The sequence below is a fragment of the Anopheles nili genome, chromosome 3 (genome assembly GCF_943737925.1).
Source record: "Anopheles nili chromosome 3, idAnoNiliSN_F5_01, whole genome shotgun sequence".
Lineage (NCBI taxonomy): Eukaryota > Metazoa > Arthropoda > Insecta > Diptera > Culicidae > Anopheles > Anopheles nili.
This window is the reverse complement of record NC_071292.1, coordinates 47,995,472-48,020,125: the sequence shown is the minus strand read 5'-3', so window position 1 is coordinate 48,020,125 and position 24,654 is coordinate 47,995,472. Positions and strand designations below refer to the sequence as shown.

Below are 24,654 nucleotides of genomic sequence, written 5' to 3'. Positions count from 1 at the left end.
TTAGTGTGTGGGCAGCTCCGTTAACGTGATGGCGTACAGGTCCTCTTCGTACCGCTGGACCTCCAGGATGAAGATGTCCTCGTTGCAGTAGTGTCTGATCATGTCGTCGTCAATTCTCGCCGTAATTCTGCAAAGAAAAGGATACAAAACAAGAAGATAGGCGTTGATTAATTGTGTAGGGAAAGCTTCGCGAAAGACCAAGATTGACTCTACTCGTGCACTAGCGGTGTAGGAGATAGAAAAGAGCGCACTCTAGTAGCACGCGAAAATGATGATCACTACGTAGACGTATACTAAGGACACTACGTTTCGTGTCTACAATGTGTGTGAGAGGAGTGAGCTTTACGGCTCGCTGCACGTGTACGGTTTGTGTATAAGAGTACCCATTAATAGTAGCTGTGTTTACTTGAGTATGTTAGCAAAAGAGCCTCTAAACAAAGTAGTAATGTTAATGAACAATTATAAGCGATCACTTTTCTGCAAATTGGGTTAGATTAACATATAACATTGAAACCGTTGTATTAGTAGCCAGTATGTAGCATTGCTAAAGAAAATACTACAAGCATTTGGTTTTTAAGGAAAACTAACGTAAAAGTGTATATCTGACAGCTTATGTTCGTAGGTATAGGTATAAACCAGCAAAATAAAAAACAAAACCAATCTACTAATCTAATCTACTTTCACGGAGGATCAGAATGTGTAAAACGTAACAATGCGAAAAAAAATATCAACACGAAAAAAACAAAATACAAACTAACAAACTATCAAAAGGAAAGAATACGATCTAACAAAAACAAGAAGATCGTTCAATCGCAACGAAAAACGTAAGAAAGTAATAGGATGGAGAGAGAGAGAAAGATTGAAGGAGTAGATAGATATTCGAATCGGAAGGAAACTCAAAACTTACCCTTTCTTATTTTTGCGATAAATAGTGTTAATTCTCGATGAAGAAATTTTGAATTTATTTTCAATCTGCAATGCAAGAGAGAGAGAAGAGAGATTGTGTGTGATCAAGACGACCGACAATTTGGCGTTTGAAGGGAGAAGGACTGATAACTCAAAAACCATAACAGACAAATGTTTTAACACGCGCAAAAATGGCCGTCGATGGGACACGATGCACTTTTTTGTGCATTTCTTTATCTTCATTTTGTGACAATCTACTCGGGACGAATAAAACAACTACAATCTGTGCCAATAAACAATACATCTCGATAGTCGATTGCGGTACTCGCCGCGGGGCGCATGAATTAAGGTGATTAGATGAACGTTATCTCAAGACCTGCGAGCCCAGCCCTATCCTGTCTTTGTGGGATCGTTTTTCAAAGACCGCGAAAGAGTACCCTGAAATGCTGTCGCCAATCAAGAGCCTGGACGATTCTGATCCGATTAGCAAACTGAATAAGTGGTTGGCATGCATTGAACGGTGCAAATGAGAATTATGTTATAGTTACTCGAATTCGATCGGTTCGCTGATCGTGCATTTGGGTTGTTAGCACATAGCAGAAGGAGACAAAGTGACACACCATCAGTATTTGCAGGTTCTTTTTAATGAACGAGCTGTATTTTCCGGATGGTTACGTATTTGTACTAGCTATCCTTATCACGTAAAGCCTGAACGTCTTTGACATGGTGCTGGCATCAGCGGTTAGTTGGGATGGCGTGGGGTGGGTTCATTTGTTTTCAGGATTATTCCGCTTCAACTATCGGCTTTCGATTTTCAAATCGACTTTCGGGGGGGAAACCAGGAAGAAGCATGTGGGTATGGCTGGCTGGTAGGTTATATTAAACAGTAAACGAAGAAATACAAAATGAAACATGGCGTGTGCATCGAAGGTCAGGTCGACTGACCATAGCGAACCCTGGTTAGAGCTTGAACGCTGCCAACACCTGCTAGTCCGGTGCAGCAGTTCGCGTGGGTGGGGTTTGGTAAAGGGAAGAAGGGGGAGGGGGGCAACTTCATCGTTAAAGGGTGCAGTGATTAATCCCGTTATCGACACAACAAATATTGGTTATTGGCGCAAATGTGTAGGGCAGTGTGGTTTTTGTTTTATTCTTCCGATTGGTGAGAGATAGAGCTTTTTTGTCTATTCATTCGAACAAATGTCAGCTGTCATTCTTGCCGCACGTCTAGTGACATTCGGCTAATCTAGTGGGCGATGTACTAAATGTCACCGCCACCGTATGACAGCTGCCATGTTGTGCACGTGTGCTTTTAAAATTTTGATCTGTTGGTGTGGTTATGGGCATGGGTGGAATAACGAAAGCAAAACTTTACTGAGAAAAAAAAACCGTGGGAGATGCCACCGAATTTTGTTTTGCTTTGTTGCTTTGAGAGATCAAGCCTCCCAAATCCACCCAATTCAGCGTAACAGCGAAGCAACCAGAACTCGGTACTTACCGCATTGAGCAACCCGACCGTGCTCGGAGGCACCACGTGCAGGGGTGTGTAAACGTCCTCGTTTTCCTGGCGCACGTACAACATGACACGCTCGCTGAGAGGTGGCGTCATTCGCTGGCGCTTGATCTGAGGCGTAAAGTCGACCATCGAGTTCGCTACCATTGAACCGTCCATTATGATGCTCGGATCCTTCTTATCACTGCATGATTGGTAATCAAAATTGAAAAGAATAAGAAAAAGAGGAAAAACAACCGATTAGTACAAAGCCACACCGTTGCGCACCCGGAAAATGGACGACGCATCCGTCGTTGCCGGGGCATCCTTGCGAGAAACTGGAAGTTCTAGCCGACTTTTTCGCTCTACTCACGTCGGTACGTCCGGAGGGAAGTGATTGTGGAACTTCAGCGTCGGAGTTGCCGGTTTGTTGGCGTGCAGCAGGAAGGGCGATTTGACGTTGTCCGAGGTGCCGGACAGTGAGTCCGCATCGTGACCGTAGAACTGCATGTCCATCGATGTAAGCTGTTGAAGGAAAGAGTAACGAATGATGCGTTATCGATCGGTTGGCAACCCTCTCAGGGGGCGTTCATAACATACCTTATCGATGTCCTCGGAGGGCGAGAACAGTACGGGTGGTTTCATCAGATCGCTCATGCCGTAGAACTCGGACCGATCCACCACCGGGTGGTACAGTTCGTCGAGCTTTTTCCTGCCGGTGGCGGTCATCTTGCGCTTCGCCGCTCGCCGTTCCTCATCGCGTGTCTTACGTTCAGCACCCTAGCAAGGGAAAACGAGAGAAAAAAGAAGAGAAAAAAAAACGTAAGATCAGCTTAATTCCGCGCGCATTTAGCTCCGTCGTTAGGATTAGGCTTAAACTAAACGATAATTGTGGTACTCGTACCGCGATGGTTGAATGTCCGAGCCAGGTACCCATAAAATAGCTCCAACATCCCTTTCCACCCCAGGGCGACACCCGCAGCGCGCGATCGCGATGATCTCATTCCGTTAACGTGATCTCATCCCTGTAACCGCTCGTTACACTAGCTGGCTAACGGTGGGGACAGAGGGAAAAATCAAAATCCAAACACCGAGAGGAGGCCAGCCGAGGCATCGGATTCCACACGCCCTGGAGGGTTTTCGCGGATGTGGCGGGAAAATTCGCCCAACCGGTAACAGCCCGAGAGAAGCCACCCCAGCAGCAGCGGTGTAACTGTAATCGCCAACGGTGCAGGCGATGCGTTTGGAAGGAATTTCCATACGACGAATCGACCAGTGGAGATGGGCCGTCGTTGGGTGGGATGGGTTTCGCAAATCCACTCGGACCCGGGTGGTGCAACAAGTGAAGGGTTCCTACCTTCCCAGCACCATTCCCTGCCAACCCGCCACGACACCGAGACAGCGCAATGTAGATATTTTTCATTTTTATAGCACAGATTATACGAGGCTTATCTTCATTAAAAATGGCTAAAATATTGTTGCACCAGCCCGCGTGGTGAGCGGCGGTGCAGGGGTACAGGTCACGGGGTAGATGAGGGAGAGAATAGGATGGGTACGTTACCATCAAACACACTCGCAGGCGATGGCGATCGCAACAGCAACAGCCGTTTTGATGGGATTATTTGCGCTAGGCTTCGGTGCGGCCATTTTGTCGGTTACCAAGGGCTACGGTGAGGGTGCGAAGTAACCGTGAGTGCGATGTAATTTCCACCGCTGTCAGCGGCCGTAATAGGTTTTCAAATGATTTTATTAATTCACTCCATTCCCGCGCTGCTCGACCGTTGTATTGCGCGCGCGTGCGCGCGAGCGGAGATTTAAATTTGAGCCTAGTGGTGAAGCGGCATGGAACGGCCATCGCAAAAAAAAAGAAAGATCCCAATCCCCCACGCGACAAATTGCGCCATCGCGTTTGGTCTAACGGGGCAAGAAAGGTTTCTTTTTACCGTCATGGGGATCACGAGGACCGTGTAACAGAGCTTTTTCCCGAGACACGAAACAAATGAGGTCACCGCCCTAACAATGTTGGCCAGGTGATGGCGACCCAACATGGCGGCTTCGCGACCGGAAACGAGCGCACTATCTCGGGCTTCTCGAAGTGGGCTTCCTTCGCGGGGATCCCAAAACCCGGGCGCCGATTAATCATTGAGCGATCATGCGATCGCAGAAGTACCACACGCGCGCGTGTTCGGTTGCCGCGATCGAGCTACATTGTCTTTAGCGCGCCGACTCCGCAGGATCTCGCGCATGCGTAACTGTAGCGGCCTCACCGATCTCCAACCACATGTGTGTGTGTGAGTGTGTGTGGTTGGGCTCTGTTTCGCGCTCGGAAGGTGTAATTTTAGCGCAGCCTCCACGGTGAACCTTGGGTGCACGCGAAGTCGAACGGAAGCGAGCGCACTCGAACGATCGCCATTGCGTTCTGCTGCTGGGCCACATCGGACCGTGCATAATTTATGATTATATTAATTTCTACTCTCCGCGTGCGTGCGGCGAAACGGCCCGAACAAATTGATCCTTCCCGGTGCCGGTGGTTTCACCTTACTCCGCCCGTCGGGGATCATCCCGCGGTGAATCGACCACCTGTTCGTTGGAACGGCAGGATGCTCGGTCTCGTGCACGGAATCGAGCCCACGTGGGATTAGGTGGCTAAATATCCGCACCCGTATAAGGACGGACCGGTGATCCTGCGGGCACACGGCACGAAAGGGCATTAATTATGGTCACGGGCGTCCAACGCCCCACTCGTGCGCAGTATTTTGACAGTTCCGTTAGCAGGACGCCGGGCGACGGTGATAAGCGGACAGCTTCGTGCTAGCCGCCACCAGAGGGCGCGATTACGCGTGCGCATGGCAGCACACTTTCCGTTACGCTTGCACAAATCCAAGACAAATTTGTCCAGATAGGCAAATGGGGCTTCCCTCGCATCGTGCAGGGTTTGAACGAAGCGGAAACGATTTCGCAATGATTGATGCTTGCGTACGAATGATTGACACAATAAAAATGCGCTTCGAGTGGTTGAGCGCGCGTTCGCACGCCTGAAGGGAAAGCGCGCTTGCGGGAAGAATTTCCGGGCAACCGTGGAGAAATGACGCACTCCGTTACTTGCATCGGGTGCATCCGTCCTGCAGACGTAGGTATGCATTTTTTTCTGCTTCTTTTTGCCGCTTCGCATGCTGCGCTGCAGAAACAGAAGAGCGTACATTGCAGGCTCCACAAACGCGCGCCGTGGACGAGCTTGAGCGGTGGTAATAGGATCATCTCATCATCCTTGCTGCACGGACCGTCACCCGCTAGCGCCCGAAGCGCTACCCGTCGGGGGCAGCGAAATGTGTTTTTATGATTATGATGATCATTACATTATGGAACATCTTTGTAATGCAGGCGTGTGTGAGCCGAGCTCGGAACACGGCAACGCAAGAGAAGAAGGCTTATTTTAAAGCCATTTCCCAGAAGCCTGTCGGGCGCTCGGGTCTCTAATGAAAACGGGGTTAAAAATGAACTCGTATAAAACTTTACAACCCAACCATCGGGCTGGCGAGCGCCACCAGTGCACCGTGCACATGTGCTTAACTCTTAATAAACCGCAGTGCAAATACTGTGCCTCCGGTTGGGGAAGGATCGTGCACATCAATGGCCGCGGTAGCATCTTCTTCGAGGGCAGATTTTCTCCCTCTCCACGGGGGTAGCTGAAACACGAAAAAAAAAGCCAACCATCACCGCGTGGAACGGTGTTTTTGCGCATCGCGCCCCAGAAGTGCACATGGAGCTAAATTGCAAATTACAGCATAAAATATGGGATCGTCCGAGTGGTGAGGCGGCTAGGTTGAAGGCTGTGTGCTGGTTCTGCGTTCCCGCGGTAGAACAGGCGTCCGGTTGGAAAGCGATTTCGTGCACCGGCTCGTGAGCCGTGGAATCCACGCCAGGAAGCCGCTTTAGCGCGCTCGGGGAGCCATAAACGCACCGGAGTTACTATTTCAGATTTTTACGACCGATTCTCGGGCGTCCATTAGGTTGCGCTGCGGCCCGGTGGAAAGCGGCCGATAATGTGAATGAAGGTTTAATTTCGTTTCGCATTCGTATGGCGTGCTTGGCTTGGAGTGGAGCGAGCAGTTTCAGGAGGTTTTCTTCCTTCGTACCGTTGCGGAAATGCTCATTTGTTCGTGCTCGATGAAGTGATGATGATGATGTACGTGTCCGTTAAGGATTTTTTTGGTTTGCTTACAAGTAGCACAGTAAAATTGTCGTAACTTGTGCCTTGTGGAATGATGGCACGACTTACTTAAAAGTTTAATAAGCGAAAACAGTAGTAAAATGCGTCTCATAAAGTGAAACTTTCTTCTTAAACTGGAATTCTGGAGTCAACACGTTTTTTTCGAACTACAAAACGTTTTTACGTACATTACGTTTTATGCTAAAGATACACTGATTTAAAATGCGGAAAATCCATTCCAAAGCACAAATAGCACTATAAAAATGTTCAAATAGTAAACAAAAAACAGCTCAACCACTCATATCCCTAACCGGTAGTCCAAAGAACACATATTCCCGTTAAGCACAACGCTCAACATTCAACGCATCTCACCCAAAGCGACACGGTCGAGCGTCTGGATAAATTTACACCCCATTTAATGATGTCCCCTCGGGATAGAAGCTGTTGGGATCGCCACATGAGCCGGACTATATTCTGTGGCCCGTTGTAATGTCGCCTGGGGGCAAGTTTACGTACACGGCCACAAGTACAACCTGACAAGTGTCATTTCGATGCTTGCCGCTAACTGCAACTGCAGGACGTTGGATTGTAGGAGGCCTCTGGTGCATCTTTATATGTTTTTTTTGTTGCACAAAGTGATTAGGGAATCTTTTACCTTGCCTCGGGCTCTAAGTAAATTCCGGTGCATCGCTGACTCATCGATTTCCCTACCGAGCCGTATCTTAGCAGTCAAGGTGATCGTAGATCGTTTTGCAATGCGTAAAAATACATCCATACACACTCCCCGGGAGAAGGCTCGGCGTGTGATTTCCCTGGGATGCATCCGAGGGTGCATTCGGTGCATTTGGTAGGTGCATCGGGCGAGCCGTGGAATAAACGCGAGCGATGCAAAATGAAAGAATAATGGGATTTTAATAAACATTTACGACGACCAACGGGCCGGTCGTTGGGCTACATTCGGGCCCGGTTTTCCATCAGGACGAGGCCATTCGAGGTGCCCGAGGGGCCGAGGAGGAACGCAACCGCAACGCGCGGGCACACAATCATGCACGCAATTATTCGCCAACATGAGAATTATGTTGTCTTACATTCATCATACTCAGTGTGGCTGTCGCGCGTGCACGTGTGTATTTTGCCGGTATCGGGAGTGTATGTGGTTAAATTTTGCTAAAACATTTCCAAACGTTGGCATGGATGTGTGAAATAATTTGAACAAGCCCTAAAACAAATGTGGAAAGCAAGACTTCGGCACAGGAGCTATTGAAGCTGGGTGCGGAGGTTGCGCCTCAAAAACGACCCAAGAAGGAGACATCGATAACAAAGCGAGACCAGCGCGCACTTTCGCTTGGTACCGCCGGTCGTCGGGAAAGCGTTGGGAAAATCGTGAGAAACACATTACGCCGGTAAATAATCCTTTGAAATGGGCGCATTTTTACGAGTGCAGCCAATGCCGCAAGATGCAAGCATCAGCAGTGTGCACCAGGATTCAAAAGTGGAAAAAATACGGAAAAGGCCTAAAATAAAATGCGAAGGAAGTGTTTTTTTTTCACGTAAAAAAATACCCAAAAACGTGCTAAAAGAACAACGCCGGAGGATGCAGGAATGAAAAAAAAACATACTCACACCACACACACAAACCAACGCGTAAAGGTTGCGGGTTTTTTGGGGTAAGGCTTTTATGCTTTTTACACCTTGCACTGCATGCGGCATTTCAAGGGATGAGACGAATGAAAAAAAAAACAAGTACTTCGCTCTGTTTTCCCTTTCGCCCTTTCACGCACCGGCGTACGCTTCGGGTGGTAAGCAAGGCGGCAAGTAAATTGTTCCCGCTGGGGTTGCTTTATTTTTGGTTTTTCGAGCACCACTGGCTTCCACCCAAACCATCCAACCCATTCCAGCCGACGCGCGACACCGGTGGGAATTCACACGAAGAAGTTTGTCATATTTTGACACTTTGCATCCGACACGCGTAATTGGCAATTTTCGGCTGTCCACTAATGGACGTGATGTGGCTGTGGCGTGAATGGCGTCATGCGAGCGAAGCAAACCGTCCCAAGCGAACGGTTTTCACATAATATCCCATTCGTAGGTCGGTTCGAAAGGGGGTTCGTCGCTTGCTGCGAGCCCAAGTCGAGTGCGAGATACCGTTCGAGTGAGCATTTTCGAGCATTCGGCGGATCGATGAAGAGTGACTTCTTATCATGCAAATGCAGACATAAATATTGCGAAAGCGGTCACTGGTGTCTCGAATAAAGCCCCCCTACCGGTGGATAGTCGCGGTCGAACAAAAACGAACGAAACATACATCTAATCGGGGACGCAATATATTTCGTTTTTATAACGACGTGTGATCGACCCGTAGGGACCTCCGGCTGGGGTATATAATAAACCTATCATAGCTCCAAGGGAAGATAAACCACGTTCGTTTTTCCGATCGCGCCGAACAAAAGCAATAAGAATCGATGCGGCTAGATGAATGGCGGTATTGTTGACGAACGCGTACGCTTTGACCATTTGGAACGCTACTGCAGCGAGTAAACCGTTCCATCTGCCGTATCTTCACTATTTCCATCGAGAGCAGCTTTTTTTCTAGCACAAAACCTCACCGAGGCGCAGGTGAAGGACCGTTACGATTGTTTTTTTTTTCGCTTTTCTTATCAGCGACACATAAATCACAAAAATCATGCCAATAATTTACATACGTTAGACACGGGGTTTCAGTTCGCAATAGAACTGCGTGTGAGCAAAAGAGGAAGACACACGGCATTTGAATCCCCGCGTGGACGCTGTTGAAGCAAATATAAATCATTCCACATGGGGAAGGCAAAAAAAACCGCCACTGACACCGATGACCTCCTTTACGGCGACGGTCCGATCGGAGAGGAATTCCGGTCCGGTGGTAGCGCGCGCGTTTAATATTTGCACCTAAATAAGATAATCCGATATTTGCTCAAACTTTAGCATGCATCAGCATTGTTGCGTTGGTTTGTGAGCGAAAAAAAATGTGTTGATTTCGAATTTGGCCTGGCCACGGAATGAAGCCGCCTCGCGAATGCGCGTGCTCCTTCGAAGATCGTAGCTCTGGATTAGGTCGCCAGGCTTAGCAGGGCAGGTGGGATAATTTATTAACCACGCCGAGAGATCGATCAACCCCATACGCCGCATGAGCCAGAGGGATGATCGAACCGGAGATACGCTGGCGTCGCACCAGACGCGTCGGTTTAGGCATTCAGGACGAACGCGGAAAGCAAGTGCAAGGTGGCACCGGATCATATCGGGTAGGGAGTATTTAGCAGATTTATTAGGAGGAACGATAGCCAGAGTCCGGCCAGACGAGCGAGTAACGAACACCGGACGGGATCGACCATTCACCAGGGCCTTGGTTGGTTGGCTTTTGCCCCCGTTCATAAATCTTGCGCTGATATACGGGGAGCGCAGCGTTCGCTTCAGGCGGTCAATGGAACGAGGGGGGTTTTTTCTTCTCAAACATATTTTATGGGCTGCCGAAACTGAGCGCCGATGGATATCTTAATTTAATGCTCTCATAAAGCTTTGCCTTGTGGTGCACACATCCCGATGATGCTCCTCAGATGGAAAAGAAGATTATTTAGCTTTCGTTATCAAATGCGTGTGTAAAACACGATGGAAAGTGAAAGCTACAATAATGGATCAAATTTCGCTAAAGGAATGAGGCTTACAAAGTCGTGGGGGCTTGAAAAAATAATTTCGTTAAACGTTCGTCCATCAACATCAAATGAACGATCCTTCGTCGTCGTTGTCGAGAATGAACGGACGGAATGTATATCGTTCGACAATCGCAAAAAGTGCACGAGAACGAAATGCGAAATGTGGTGAACATAAATAAAAAAAAAACGGAACGAAAGAAGGCGAAAAACACACACACACACACACACTCCAACAAGAAACGGAAGTTTGCTCCATACGGCTCATTAGCGACAAAACAGCGACATGGTACAAGTCGTACGTTCTCGTCAGACGAGCTGTGCAATGCGTGGTGACCAGCCAGAACACGGCCATCGTTCGGGACGCTCGGAAATGTCAGAACATTGTTAATATCTGGCGACGTGCGAAAGTAATGAGCCACCGGTAGGATCGCGCGTCCACGAGACCACGAGTGGGAATGAATAAAAAAAAAAGTAATAATAACAAAACGCACAAGTGTACCAGCCTCACGGGACCTGTTCCCTGGTGACATCCTCGGTGCGACTGGCTACGCTTCGGAACGCACACGGCACCAGACCAAATGCAGGCTCCAACCAACGGCACACACCATCTATCAATGTTGCCCGCTTCCTTTTCAGAAATCATGACTTGCGGCCATTATCGCTTCAATAAAATTTATTGAAAAATTGTTACCACGCAGCGCAACAGGAGGCCCCTGTTTTTCCACGGAAACGGTCACGCCACGCATCGGGATCGCGGCCGTGGCTGCTTGTTTATTTTTACGATATCGCCCAGTTGTACCGTGGCTGACAAGTGGTTGTACCGCGTGTATGTGGCCGCGATAGCGACAAGTGTGTCGCGATGGCCAACAGCAGCGGGTTCCGAGCAGCCCAGGGACCCACGATAGATATAAAGTTTTATGCTTTTTAATCCGCACTCGCTCGGGTGGTTGGTGTGTCGAAATATTGTGAATGGAGTGGCTCCCGTCCGTTCGAGCGCCATCTGGCGGGGAAACTGAGATAAGTAACCCGGGCGGTTATCGTGTGTGTACTACATGTGTACTTAGCTTAAGCGATACGCGAATTGTGAACCGTTTGCTCGGTGGCCGGTTTTCTTGGCTGGCCGGTGTGTTCTCCTCGCCCGATCGCGAAAGATCATTCATTAAGCGAGTCTGTCCAAACGGGGCGATAAAAGCGAGAGGAAACAAATCCCACAGCGCCGGGACATTTACCATCCACCACCGACGAACGAGGCAGGCAGACTGTGCTGACGATTTCCCATTCGTCATTAGCGCCATGTCGCCAGCGCTAGAATGTGCAGCATCTGCTGTTGCTGTTGCTGCTGCTGCTGCTGCTGCAGCATCTTGGTTGCGGTAATGCGCGGTGGCACCAAGCGACATCGTCGCGATCGTATGCAGCAGCACCCGAGTGGCGATAAAAATGAATAATTAATATATAAATGGCTCAATTAAATGATTTTATAATGGCGCGCCGGTAGAATGTGGAGGTAGTGCTTTATTTCGCGTTTTTTTTCTCTCTCTCGTTTTACACGCTTCACGCGGTACTTTACGGGGCAGTTTCGCTGTGCTGTGTACTTCCGCGGGATATTTTTTTGCCGCGATGTCTACTCTTCAACCCAAGCTAAGGTGGTTGTGAACGAGCGAAGCAGTGCCGCTGGCAGCGCTGCATGCGGGCCAATTAAACCTAATCAATATCGTGAATATGCACTCGTGTACTTCCTCGCTGTGGTTCGGTCGAGGGATGCCTCCAGGCTTGGGTGCATTCGGTGACAATGTACCCTTGTCGCGTTCCGCGTACACGATCGAGCGAATGTCAGGGTTTTGCTTTCATTTTGCCACCTCCAGCGGCACCACGGGTTCGGGATTTTGCATAAACATTTCTTATTAATTTATTCAAATTAGTTTTGCACCGAGGGAGCAGCCGTAGCGGTTTCGCCCGCCCACCGGACTTGGTTTGCCTGGTTGAGCAGTAAGACCTGCTGCATGCCACCAGTCCCATGCTAGTGCATATCAAACCTCACATCCTTCGACTGGGCCGAGATTAGCCGTCGCATGTACGGGTGATTTGTTCGACCCATTAGATCAACCTTCCAATAAAGGCGGATTAAATGGCCGCCAGTTGTGCGGTGCAGAGTAGCTAACGTTTCGCCGGACGATCAATTCGAGTGATCGCGATCGGGCGTGGTTCGATGGTTCGAAGGCTCGAGTACTTTTTGACACCTGTCAGACGGCTCACTCCCGGTCGGAGGGGTCGCTTATCGCTACCACGGTCGCAAGGGTGACAAACACGTGCGTTGGCCACACCCGGATGACAACGCATCCATCGCCTGGGGGGACGTTTTCGTGCCACTCGAACAGCTAGCCGGCTCCCGAGTTTATTGTTACCCAAACACGGGCAAGTGGGGAATTCTGGGCATTTTTGTTGACGCCCTCAAGCTAACCGTCGGTTTCGTAACGGACGGGGGAAAAATGGAAAGCGCCACACATTAGGGAGCGATGGTCGATGGCCGATAAGCCCGCTTTGGGCCCTCTGAAATCGCCCTGATCATGTCATTTGGACATTCTCTCTTCGCTGATGGCTATCAAACGGAATGGAGACACGTGGATGAGAGACAGGGTAGTGTTGATGTAACGCAACAAACGATGCTATCGATTGCACGATCGAAACAGAGCTTCAATTGGCGAAAAGAGTCCAAACAACGATCGCCTATCGCGACCGAGGATCGTTTCTTAGCGCCCTCTAGCGGAAAAATGACTCGCACTCTCTGTCTGCCTAGTTTAACGGTCCACTATCTCTCGGCGATCTAAAGGGCATCTCGAGCGGGGCAACACCTGCCATTAATTTGATTTGTTCCCCGCGTACGCAGGTACGCTGTGTGAACACGCGCATTGCCATTCTCGAGGGAGCAGAAGCGTGTTTAACCTTCGGCACCTAGGCAGGAATGTCTCCGCTAGCCTGCGGGAATGGCGGATGTCGGCCAAACGAAATGTACGGTGTCGTCGTTACCGACACGGCTCGCTGGCAACGAGAAAGCTTAGCCGTATAAATGGGCCCATCGATGTTGATGTTCCTCCGACGCAGGAGGGTGTGTAGCACGATGGTCAGTATTTATGCAAATCGCCACTCTCCAGAACGGCGCAGTTCGCTACGGTGGGGTAGGGACCCTCGCTTCGCGGTACTGCCAGGCCGGAGTGACGATAATAATTACTTTTTATCGATCCACGCGGCGAGCGCACGTAAAAACGTCCACTTTAATACCTCGCAGGCGGTGGTTATGGCCTCGTCCGCTAGATGTCGCTTCACGTGGTGTGAAAACGGTGTGACACTTTGATCGCGAGGCACATCTAGGCTAGACAACGGAGCAACCGACTTGTGTAAAGTGGAATTTCGTCGATATCAATCGAGCTCCGACCGCTAATTAGAGCAGTCAAAGTACCCGGCGTCTTCTCGCAAAAAGCTACCCGATCGCGACGCACTTAATGGTGCGCGATTTGTTCCACTCGCACTGTGACACTTTGCATTGCCACACGCGGCTCGGGTGAAGTGAGAGCAAAAAAAAAAAGGTTTATTGAACCCCATCCGCGATCCCATCCGATGTCGCTTCCATTTCTGGCGAAACGGTTCCCCCGGATCGATTTAACCTCGAAACCGCGCGATCCTCGCACGATCGGGTCGCCATTTTGCCGGCACAAAACGTGCGTGCGTGCGTGCCCGGTTCGCGTTCGATTCGACTATAATCGCTCCACCGGCGGGCCCTTTCGCTGCGACAAAGAAACGCCACCGAAAACTGCACGCCCTGGGTGGAAAAAAAAACGGTGCGACCCACGGCACAGTCACGGACGCGCACCAATTTCGGTCCAATGTCCCTTTAATGAGCTGTCGTTTCATCAATTATAGAACAAATTGCGTATAATTGCAGCCCGTCGGAGCGTCCGTTGGTGCGCGCCGGTGCCGCTTTAATGGCGCCCGGACGCAAGGAAAGCACGCACACACACACGCACACACGTGGCCAGGACGCACGCACGCAGGGCAATTTGATCCGTGCACCAGCGATCGCGATGCATCAGCTCGGGTCTAGGTGCGTCAGCCTATCGGTGGCACCGCTTAATCGATTAAGCTGCTGCCCGATCACGGACAGGGCAGTTCGCGGAGCAATGCGCCATGCAACAATGTGTTCCCTCTTTCGGTTCCCTTCTGCCCGAGCCCGCCGAGTGTCTCTCGCGTATCCTGGAAGGTTGGTGAGGGGATTTTTTTTTAAATAAATTGAATCAAGTACGGGAGGCCGGGCCAAATGCTGGGCTGCGTGATGATGAAGTATCAACATAAAATTATCATTCATTTGCATTCGAATGTGCCCGCGAACCTTCCTGCCCGTTGCCGGTGGCCGCTTGCAAAATGGCGGCGGAGCGCGTGTGATTTGCTTGTGCATTGTAATATATGGAGAAGTATGTCAGGTTGATAAACGGTTCGCCGGTTAACGAGCACCGTGAAGGGGACCAAAGAGAGACGTTTCATTTTTACTGATATTCATATTAGATGATCATGCAGTTTGTTGCAGCTAAACACTATCATTTGAGCTGGCCGATGTGAAAAGGACAATCTGCGCTGTGCTGAAGCTCCATGCAACTGAATAATGAACAGTGATCCTTCATGTATCATTTAATATAACAGAATAGATATGACATTTATAGAGAAAATAGTTTTCTCTAGTTTGAAAATATGTTTCTTTTAAAGCTTCAACATGCTTGAACAATGTACATTTTTAACAAAAAGCAGTCCCGATGAAATGATCGTGGCAATTTATGTACTTGTTTCATTTGTAATCGGGGTTGAAAGTAGAATCACCAAATTCATTAACTAATCTCCATCGTAAAGCTTAAAAGTCTAACATAATGCTCAAAGGAGTAAGGGCTAAAAAGAACCAACAAAAACTACGCAAGAGAGCAAACAAAACGGCGACTTACCTTATCACAAAAGACTTTGATTTGACAGTAACCCCGGTGGAAAACGTTCGTATCGCGCGGATCCTCGAACGTGTCGACCTGAAGGTGCAACGGCAGACCCTGTAAAGGTAATGAAAATGAAGAGGAAAATTAGAAACCTTACGGAAAAATAATGCCCCAAAATCTCAACCCCGCCAGTTAACGAACATCATCTATGATCCTCGCGATAGACCTCGAAAAGAGTGACGCAATGGTAATGAAGGGTTTCGATGTATAAGCGCCTCCTTTGCTTTGTACAGATCGTCCGCCCGCCGGAAGATCCTAGATAAGCGCTTAGTACAAGTGGCGATCCGGCTTAATGTGGTGACCCCAGCGGTTGCACTAAGGACCGCGGATCCTTGTTCCCATGGTCAGCGCTTAATGCTTTGCCCTCCTGAAGGCTCCGTGAAGCCGACACCGCCGCAAAGGGGTTTTTATTAAATTTTACTTTATTTTATCACCACCCGTCATTGATTTGTCTTCTCACACCGCCTTTTTCTTATCCCTTCGTTTCGCTTTGCGCTGCGTTTCCCGGGTCGTACGCTCGATATCCCCACCGCGCATGTTGTATAATGGATTTCTTCGGTTTATTTTGTGCGTTATTTTTTCTCTTCTTCTCTCTTTCTCTCTCTCTCTCTTTTGCCGTGTCCTAGCCTGGAGCACACCTGTCGCATTCGGTGGCTGAAGCGCCTGGAGCGTTTCAGTTCCCAACGTTGAGCTCGTTGCTTTAACGTGCGTTAACGTTGGGATAGGACGGATTTTAGCTTTTCTTCCTTGCGCTGCGTTCGCCTTCGACCAACGCCGCACAGTTCCTCCTGAGGTTGGGATCTCTTTTCTCTTATGATTATAGATATTATAATATGTTCATTCATGGATTTATCTCAAATGACAGGCAGATAAAAAATTGTTGATTTTTCTCCATCCCACCGGTCCGAGACCGATCCGATTTCGATGCCCACGGGGAGGCTTTGTCCCTCGGGGGGTTTCACCGATGCTTCCCAACCTGGGGGGAGGGGACTTGCCACCGGACGTGCCTAGGCACGGCGGTACCGAGAATCGAACCTCAACTATGCGCGCGGGTCTTGAAAGCCATCATAATGTAAAATAAATAAAACCATGCCTGCTCGTCCTGCTATCGCGCCGTTACATCTCACCCTGGCTGGGTGGAATTCCCAACCTCGAATGGACGATCGAATGTCAAAAGTCTTCAACACCAACACCAATGACATGACGCGTCCCGTCCGCACCAGTGGCCCTCGCTGGCCCTGCGGCTCAGGAGCAGCACATGCGCGCAACTGCGCTAATTGGGTAGCACAACCATCGGACGGCGCAGAAATTGGGCATCCATCCGAAATCCAAATCGCTTTCGATTGACATGCTCTAGATTCGAGAGCCAGATAGACGGCCAGTCCGGCCGGGACGGACCCCTGATCGGACAGGTAGCACGCGGGTCGTTCATGTGCAGAAACGAAACGAAACAACCTGGAACGCGCCCGGAGCTGGTGCTGCAGGGTGCGTTTCGGTTGGAAGCCACAGACAACAGGGCAGGTATATCAGTAGGCTATGCGCGTGACCTCGGTGGAGGATTGGCGCTGGCAGCGGACTTCCAGCTCACCGGCTTTGCTAGACGTTTGATTGCGATCCGACGGCCTCCACCGATCGGAGGAAGTCCGAATCGTTATATCATTATTAGCATAACACGCGCACCTCGCGTATGGCCGTGGTAATAGACGAGCGTTGACTTAAAGGCTCCCTACGTATGACCCCGAGAAATCGGCCTCATGGGAACTGGCTCGCCAATCGATTTCCGCTGGGCTTAAGCGCGCACAAAGGAATGGGACACAGTGGCAAAGGTTCCGTCCTCTTCGTGCTCACAACCAACCGCCTAGACGCATTTAAATTTAATCTTGTCGTTAATTACTAGAAAATGTATTGATCAATCAACGATTCTGACATTTCGCCTTCTGGCCACGTTCGTTTGGGTTGCCCGAGATGGCTTCATCCAGCCCGTGAATGATCGGATTATGATAAGCGCGCAGCGGATTAAGATTTTTCGTCAACAAAACCTTTTGCAGGTTCTGCGGTGGGCGCGAGAATTTTGGTTTGCAAGCTTAAACAATTGGCAACGGTCGAGCAAACAGTGCCAGAATGTGAGCGAAAACAATTCTTTACGATCGCAAATGACGCGTTTGACATACATGGCGAGATTAGGGCACGAGTTGATTAGCACTTATTGTACGGCTATTTGCGGATAGGCTCGTGCGAATGGCGTTTCGATGGCGGGTCAATAAAATGGCGAGTGGGTTTTGATGGCTGGCTTTTAATTCGACGCGAGCGCAATTTGGCGGTGCAATAAATTTGTGGTACGGTACTCATTAGTTGCCGCCAGATGGCGACACTGGAGTGCCACAGAGGGGACACTCAGTATACTCAAGTCATCCGAAAGAGAGGAAAAAAAAAACAAGACAACAACCATTCAATCCTCATTAGTTATGCCGTTGTTTTTTTCGGATGCGCGTACGCTTGGCTCTTGCGCGGAGAGACCATCCCATTATGGATCATAAATTATTCTCCACTGCCCATAGCGTAGCCACTTCTTGCTGCACCTAACGCAAGTAATTGCTCATTATCAATTTCAGCGTAATTTGCCGATGATGAACAAATAATCATATAATGATAATGAGCCACCACCGAGCCGGCGACTCCTTACGAGCGCGCAATGATCATTGACACGGCTTCAAAGGACTTGTTTCACTCTCGTGGTGTCTGTTTTTGTTGTTATTTCGCCGTACCCAGTAACTTAACCGAGTTTTTTTTCTACTTCACCCGCCAAACTCCTTCCCGTTTCGCTAAGCATCGGTTTCTGCAGGCGAAATGAAGTAAAAAAAAATATCACGATGACAGCCGGTAACTAACTACCCGCTACTCAATCATTCAAAGCTGTCAGCGAAAGCGACCCCAGCCCGCAAGAGGGCGTGCATGTAGCGTACGGTTTTTAGTGCCCGTGGTTAGGATGCTGCGCCATCCTAGCGAATGGAAGCGGTGGCAGCAGTAGGCAAAAAAAAATGTATCTACACACCCGGGCATGCCGGTGAAAACGCGTGAAAGTGCACAAACGGCGGCACCTGGCACGCCCTGCGGGTTTTCACCCGGGGCAATGGCAAACGGGTCGGGTGGTTCGGTAGCGGGACGCGAAAGGAAAATAAATAAATAAATAATAATACGTCGCTTAGCGATAGCCTCGGTTGGCGAACGATCGATCTCCCGTTTACGGCGCGAACATGCTGGCGCTCGTTGGAACGATCGATGGAAGGCGAGAGAACCGAGAGCCATGACTGGGCTAAGTAATCAATTATGTGCATTATGACGGCCGGTCAGGCGCGAGGGATTGAAACGGATTGGAAAACAACACACACGCGGGTTCGCACAACAAAAAAAAAAACGAACCCCTTAAAACCAAAGCAAGCTATCGGGCAACGAATTAACCTATCACGATGCAAACGATCGCTCCGTGGAAGGCGATGATGAAGACGATTGCGTGAGTATGGTTAGCCTTTTTTTTCTTGGTTTCTTCAGCCTTCGTATGATGGGGGCCTTGGATCTAGGAGCTTTCGAGGCGACCGACGGCTGAGCAATCACTACAAGCGAAATTATAATTGCAACAAAGCGATCAAACAGATGATAGATACATTACCTTAACACCCTTTTGACTGCTGAAATCGGTACTCAGGCACTGGACGGCGACGTTAATCTGGTGAGGGGAAGAGAAGAAACAGAAAGAGACATTTATAAATTAATAAACAAATGAAAAGCGGCCCAACAAGCTACGAGATAAGCTCGCGGTAGTGACGCCAGTTGGCGACGTTCGTTGTGGGAGCAAATGGCCCTCGCGGACACAAAGTGACCACAATGTAACGGGCTGGGTGCGATTGCGCTGTAACGATTAGTGCGAAATGTTGTCCCACGAGAATGTGACTGCGCACGGACATGCCGATGGCATTCCGTGGGTACTTCATCATTGGCTTTCTGCCGTATGCTGGGAATGATCGGGCCATGGATGGCATGATCGAGGGGTTGAATTTGTTTAATTTAATCATCTGCTCCGGGCGGCTTGTAAAATGCGACAAGACGCGATGCTTCTATCCAACGGTACAATGTAGTGAGTGGGAGGTTTGCATTTTTGCACCCTTCGGTAGTTGACAGATGAGTATTTTTTTGCCGTTAGAGAGCGCTCACAACAAGCGTTTGGATTAGTATTTTTGATAGCTGTCAGACGCACAGTTACGAACAAATAATTACGTTTAAGCGCGAGTGTGGAAGAAATTCCAACAATTGCGTTCCATACGGGATTCCACAGTCTCACCGAGTTTTCCATCGTCACGCACACAATCGGTGAAAGTCTCACGTGGCAAGAAGTCCGGTTTTTCTCTCCAGAACCGTTGCGTTCTTTTCCGGCATTTCACCCACGCCGGGAACGGTTACGATTTGTGCCAGCAAAATGGGCAGTTAATCATTGGCGCAGGTGATTTGTTAGACGCGTTTGCGCACACGCAACAAGAAGCCATAGATAAGGAGCGGATGTTGGAGTCTTGGGCACCACCGAGGGAGAGCCTTTTCCTGTGAGATTTTTCCATGCGGGAAGATGCCACCATCCGACCCGTTACCAATGACGGTCGAAAGCCACGGCATGGACGATGATGATGATGATGATCATTATTATTATTATTATTATTATTATTGAAGACAGTTGACTACGATAAATGGTCAGCCACTTGCCTCGCCATCAGCCCACCAAAGGGCCTCATCGTCTCGAATCTCCTCTCGCTGCCCATCAACAGAAGAACGCCACGTTCGTTTGCCTGCACACGGCGCATTCCCAAACGATGCAGATGTCTCCTTCTTCTGCTGCGGGCCGAGATGGATTGATTGCGCACTACCCCCCGGGACCACTACCTGTCTACTTCCACCGCGCGCAACATAGCACACCGATGTTGGTTTGTTTTATGCGCGCCATTTACGCCACAGCATACGCGCGCGTGAAGCCACACGCAGCAGGAACAAAGCGACGCGGACGAAAAGGAAAACCAGCCCGTACACACTATCGCTCCAAACTGATGGCTGGCGATAAAAAAAAAAGTGATTGGCCCTTGCGAGTTGCACGCGTCTGGGTCAGTGCGCGCCGAGGTATCCGTTTTGCTTATTAAAAGCGTTTAACGATAATTGCACGGGCACACCGCGACCGCACTCGATGGTGCACTTTTTCCTTTATCGGGCCGCCATCTTCGAAGGGACGCTGGGCGTAAGGGAAAGAATAATCTAATCAGCTTTCCACCCCGGGGTTGAGCGATGCCTGACCTCGATGCTGGCAGATCGATCGAAGGATCGGCGATCGCGGGCTTCATATCTTGACACTACGTCGGCGCGCTAAGTGCCGGTGGAAAATGCTGCTCGTTAGTGTTTTATGCATTGCCTCGTTGAGTGGGTAATTGAATAAAACAGCTAACAGTGCGTTATGAAAATTTAATGTTTAATGTATTAAAAAAATTCCTAATCGCCATCACAATCCCTTTTCGGAGCCACTTTAAGACCTCGCTGACATCCTGCTGCCTGATGCGTTGAATCACTAATTATGACATTCGCTTACATCTCCCCGCAGGCTCGCACAAAGCGAACATAAAATCGAACAGTTAATCGGCAATTGGGTGAAAAATAATCATCACACGAATCCTGCCTTTGCCCCTGCCACCAAAAACAAGGAACCAACGGAGGAATGAAGTCATAAACAAAAGAGCAAAAAGCTACCTCGAAGGGAGAGGCAAGCAAAAAAAAAGTGCCACAACACCGTACGACCACGTCTTAATCGTCATACGATACCATAACCTAACCTCAACATTCTCGTGCCATGTCGAACGGTGGATGCGGAGAAGTTATCTGATGGTAAAGATTGGGCAGGAGCAGCGACAACCAAAGAGAGCAAAAAACAACAAAAAAAACATGCAAACATCGCCAAACGAATTGCAAAAAAAAGGGAACGGTGCTTTTTTGTGCATTCTGCGTAAGATAAAAAGCTTCCCTTTGGGCCCTCCCGCTGGGAGCCTTTTGCGGCTCGTTGCAACATTTCGAGCTACCAAAGAAGAGACCAGGGTTGTTTTCCACCGGAAAAGGCGTCGAATTGGGCGGTAGTCGAGAGAGTGCCAAAATTAGAAGCGCTGGCGGGGAAAAAAGCAACTCGCGTAACTTGTGCCACCGTCGATGCAGTTTTTTTTTGCTGTTGCATCGGTCAACATTTCCTCCGGGTGGCGATCGTTGTGGCTGATGCCGTTTCCAGGGGTGTGCCAGAGGCCAAATGACGGCCGGAGACGGCCGCGAAAAAAAGGGGTGTAAAAAAAATAAAGAGGAACACAAAAGCAGCCAAAGAAGTCGTCATTTTAAACAAAATCAGACCCAACCGGTGGGTCACAAAATAAAACAATCAAACGCCGAATAAAGGCATCCCGGCTAGCGGGCAGTTAAAAATGCCCACCCGACGACATCGGGACAAGCAAATTAAATGATTATCGCTTTATTTTCGACACATATTCTGCGTTCTTTTCCCCGACCGGTCGACGGACGCGCACTGGAGGCGCACACGGTTCGCTCATTCTTATGCTTGCTGCCCGAAAACGGACAGAAGCCGTTTTTTACGAGCTTTATCATCATCGCTTCCCCCCGGGCCGCTTGCCAATGCCCCAAGCCGGGTCCATTATTGCGAGGTCCTTTTCGTGCAAGTGGGGCACTTGCCGGGTGCATTTAGTGCGTGCGAAAGGGACAACCGAGAGGGAATGAAAGTAAAACAAATGTAACACTTGACTTTCAGGGCGAGTGAATGTAGTGGAAGGTGGGGAAAGGGGCAGTGATTCGCGGTGAATTGATTTCTTCCGCCATTTTCCATTTCTGCCTCCAGGCTATCCAGGCTTCGAAGCAGTAGCCACGCAGGTAGCCTACATTCAGGCGCAAGTGCGGTCGGCTTCAAAAAAGTGCAATCGTTTTCATAATATTTTAGCAACTTTATTACATTCAGACAGCTTTATTTTTCCGTGTCCCCACGATGCCTCCTCAAAGCCTTGCCTCTCCCTTCTTGCCCGTGTGCAGACGACAGCAAATGCGACAACGAAGCCGCATTTACAAGATGTTAAATTAAATCCGATGGATATGCGCTCTTGTGGTCGTTAATTTATTGAAATTTATGCTTCATCCCCCCCCCCCACCCCAATCAACCAGGATACCGTTGTGCTGAAGGGCGCGCGCAGAGCAAAAAAGGGGTAGCGCGAAAATCGGCCCACCTCATCGGCTGCAGGCTGCGAGAAAATGGCCCAAGACCGCCCCATGCGGGATTCCGTGTGCAAGGTGCATAAACCTTGCGGCCGATCGCTTTTTGTGCCTTGAAACTCGCCTGCTTCCTTCCATTCCTTCCTTGTACGGTTGCCCTTCGCGATGCGAGCGAACGGAAATCGAACCGATCGAGCGAATGTACGCAAACAACCCGAAAACAAACAATGTTGTGGGGAGTTGAGAGGGCAGCAACAACAAAAAAAATAAGCCAACAACCGCGTGAAGCTGGGGAGACCCACATACGCCGAAGGACACCGGAATGAGCGCTTGTCAGAGGGCCGTTTGAGGTCCCTCCTCCCGGAAGGAGGCCATGTGCGGCCCCACCGACGGGCGCTAATCGAAATATTAATTTCCAACGCCATTCACAAGCACTGCCCACTGGTGCTGGCGTTCGATTTCCGTACCATGAGCTCGTGAACGCGCGCGCGAGGCCACAAGGTGGGCTTCGCGTGTTACGTTTGCCTGCCGCCAGGTGGCGTAACGGACAAGGCGAAAAGTCTTCCTCGTTGTTGGACCCCAACGACCGGGTGTTTGGCTTCGCATGACATCACCACGGCCGGAGCTTTCCCATGACGCATCGACAACATCGACGAGCGGTCCAAAGCGCAAAGAAATTAGTGTGCCATGCGTCCTACGCAGTCCGCGGCTGCGTAAACCCACGCGTAAACCTATCGCGCGGATCTGTCGTGGGTCCGATCGGTCATCGTCCCGCCGTCCCCGTTCGTCCTGCCGCAGACTTTCCCAATTCCCGTCGCCGATCGATCGCCGCCCAGGAGGTGGTTTTCGATCGGCCAACGCTTGACGGTGACACTTTTACACCTTCTTTCCGGCACTCGAGGAGCGCGTGGATCTCGTGCGTGGAGGTTTTTTTTCCCCCGCGTGGCATCGCCGCACACGTCAACCGAGAGTGTGCTGATTTATTTGCGCTAGCCCTGCTTTAGGTGTTCGGAGTCAGAGCGTCCGCTTTCTATCATTGTTGCTACTGCGTTGGTCGCGTGAAGTTTCGTTGGACCACGCCGGTGTTGGTCCCTTTGGCGGCTGGCACAATCGATTGTGCGCTAGGGCCGGGCTTAAAGGGTGGTGGCACGATTAATCATTTCGAAAATTTATTCACCAGCAAACGCAACGGTCTCCCTTTTCTTTCTTTCCGGTCGCGCGGATTGCGAAATGCAGAAGCCAACGAGCGATCGATGTGAGATCGATAGTTTCCTTCGCTGGCTGCGGGAAATGAAAAAACCCACGGACATGGGAGGCGAAACCCGGATTTAAGCAGCAATACATGAGCGCTGGGTTTCGATTGTTGCGAAAGCCCGGAGACGAATGTGTATCAAACCATCCTTCACGAGTGTGTGCGCGCGCGCGTTAGATGACTATTAGTAGTCTCGCTGGAGGCCACCGACGGGCCACGATTATGGGTAAGATTAGACACACCACGCCACAAGCTACTTTGTCGCTCGGCCAGGGCTCAACGCGGGCAAAAATGTCCGCAAACGGCAAGCTCGAAATCCAGGTGATTAGCGGCAAGCAGTACCGGGAGAAGACTAATTGTCTTTTGGCACGATCTTGACGCGTACTCACGCAGGACCCCTGGTTTGGTTGCGGTGTGCCTCTCTCTCTCTCTGGACGGTAATTAATCTTGCTCCAACCGCCAGCGGCGTGTCTCCGATGGCCGATAGCATCGAATGATCTAATTCCGACGTCATTTCCACTGCACAACCCTGGTGGTAGAGTATGTGAGGGTTTAGACGTAGCACCGCACCGGGTGCGGTTAGTAAAGCGAAACAGTAAAACTGCGCGTATGAAATTTTCGCCCAATGTTGCGCCCGATCGCCGACGCAATCGTGGGCGTGATCGATCGAGAAGCTGCCGAACGGTTTTTTTTTCGCACCATTTGCCCTTAAGCTGACGCTGGTCGCGTTCGGGGGCATGTTTGCGTACGCATGCTGGAAGATTTATTTCCCAGCGACATGGCCGCAAACGCACAGAATGCCC

General features: G+C 49.9%; 1 protein-coding gene across 1 annotated transcript in view; it reads right to left on the bottom strand.

Moving 5' to 3' along the window:
* The window catches only part of LOC128727144 (protein grainyhead), a 127,903-nt gene continuing 103,249 nt past the window's right edge, over positions 1-24,654 (bottom strand). Inside the window, exons 10-16 of the mRNA XM_053821017.1 lie at positions 18,986-19,042; positions 15,274-15,372; positions 2,996-3,175; positions 2,769-2,920; positions 2,402-2,600; positions 908-972; positions 1-127 (exon numbers count right to left, since the gene is read on the bottom strand). Of these exons, the coding sequence (XP_053676992.1) occupies positions 1-127; positions 908-972; positions 2,402-2,600; positions 2,769-2,920; positions 2,996-3,175; positions 15,274-15,372; positions 18,986-19,042 (879 nt within the window). The remainder of the gene's footprint in view (positions 128-907; positions 973-2,401; positions 2,601-2,768; positions 2,921-2,995; positions 3,176-15,273; positions 15,373-18,985; positions 19,043-24,654) is intronic.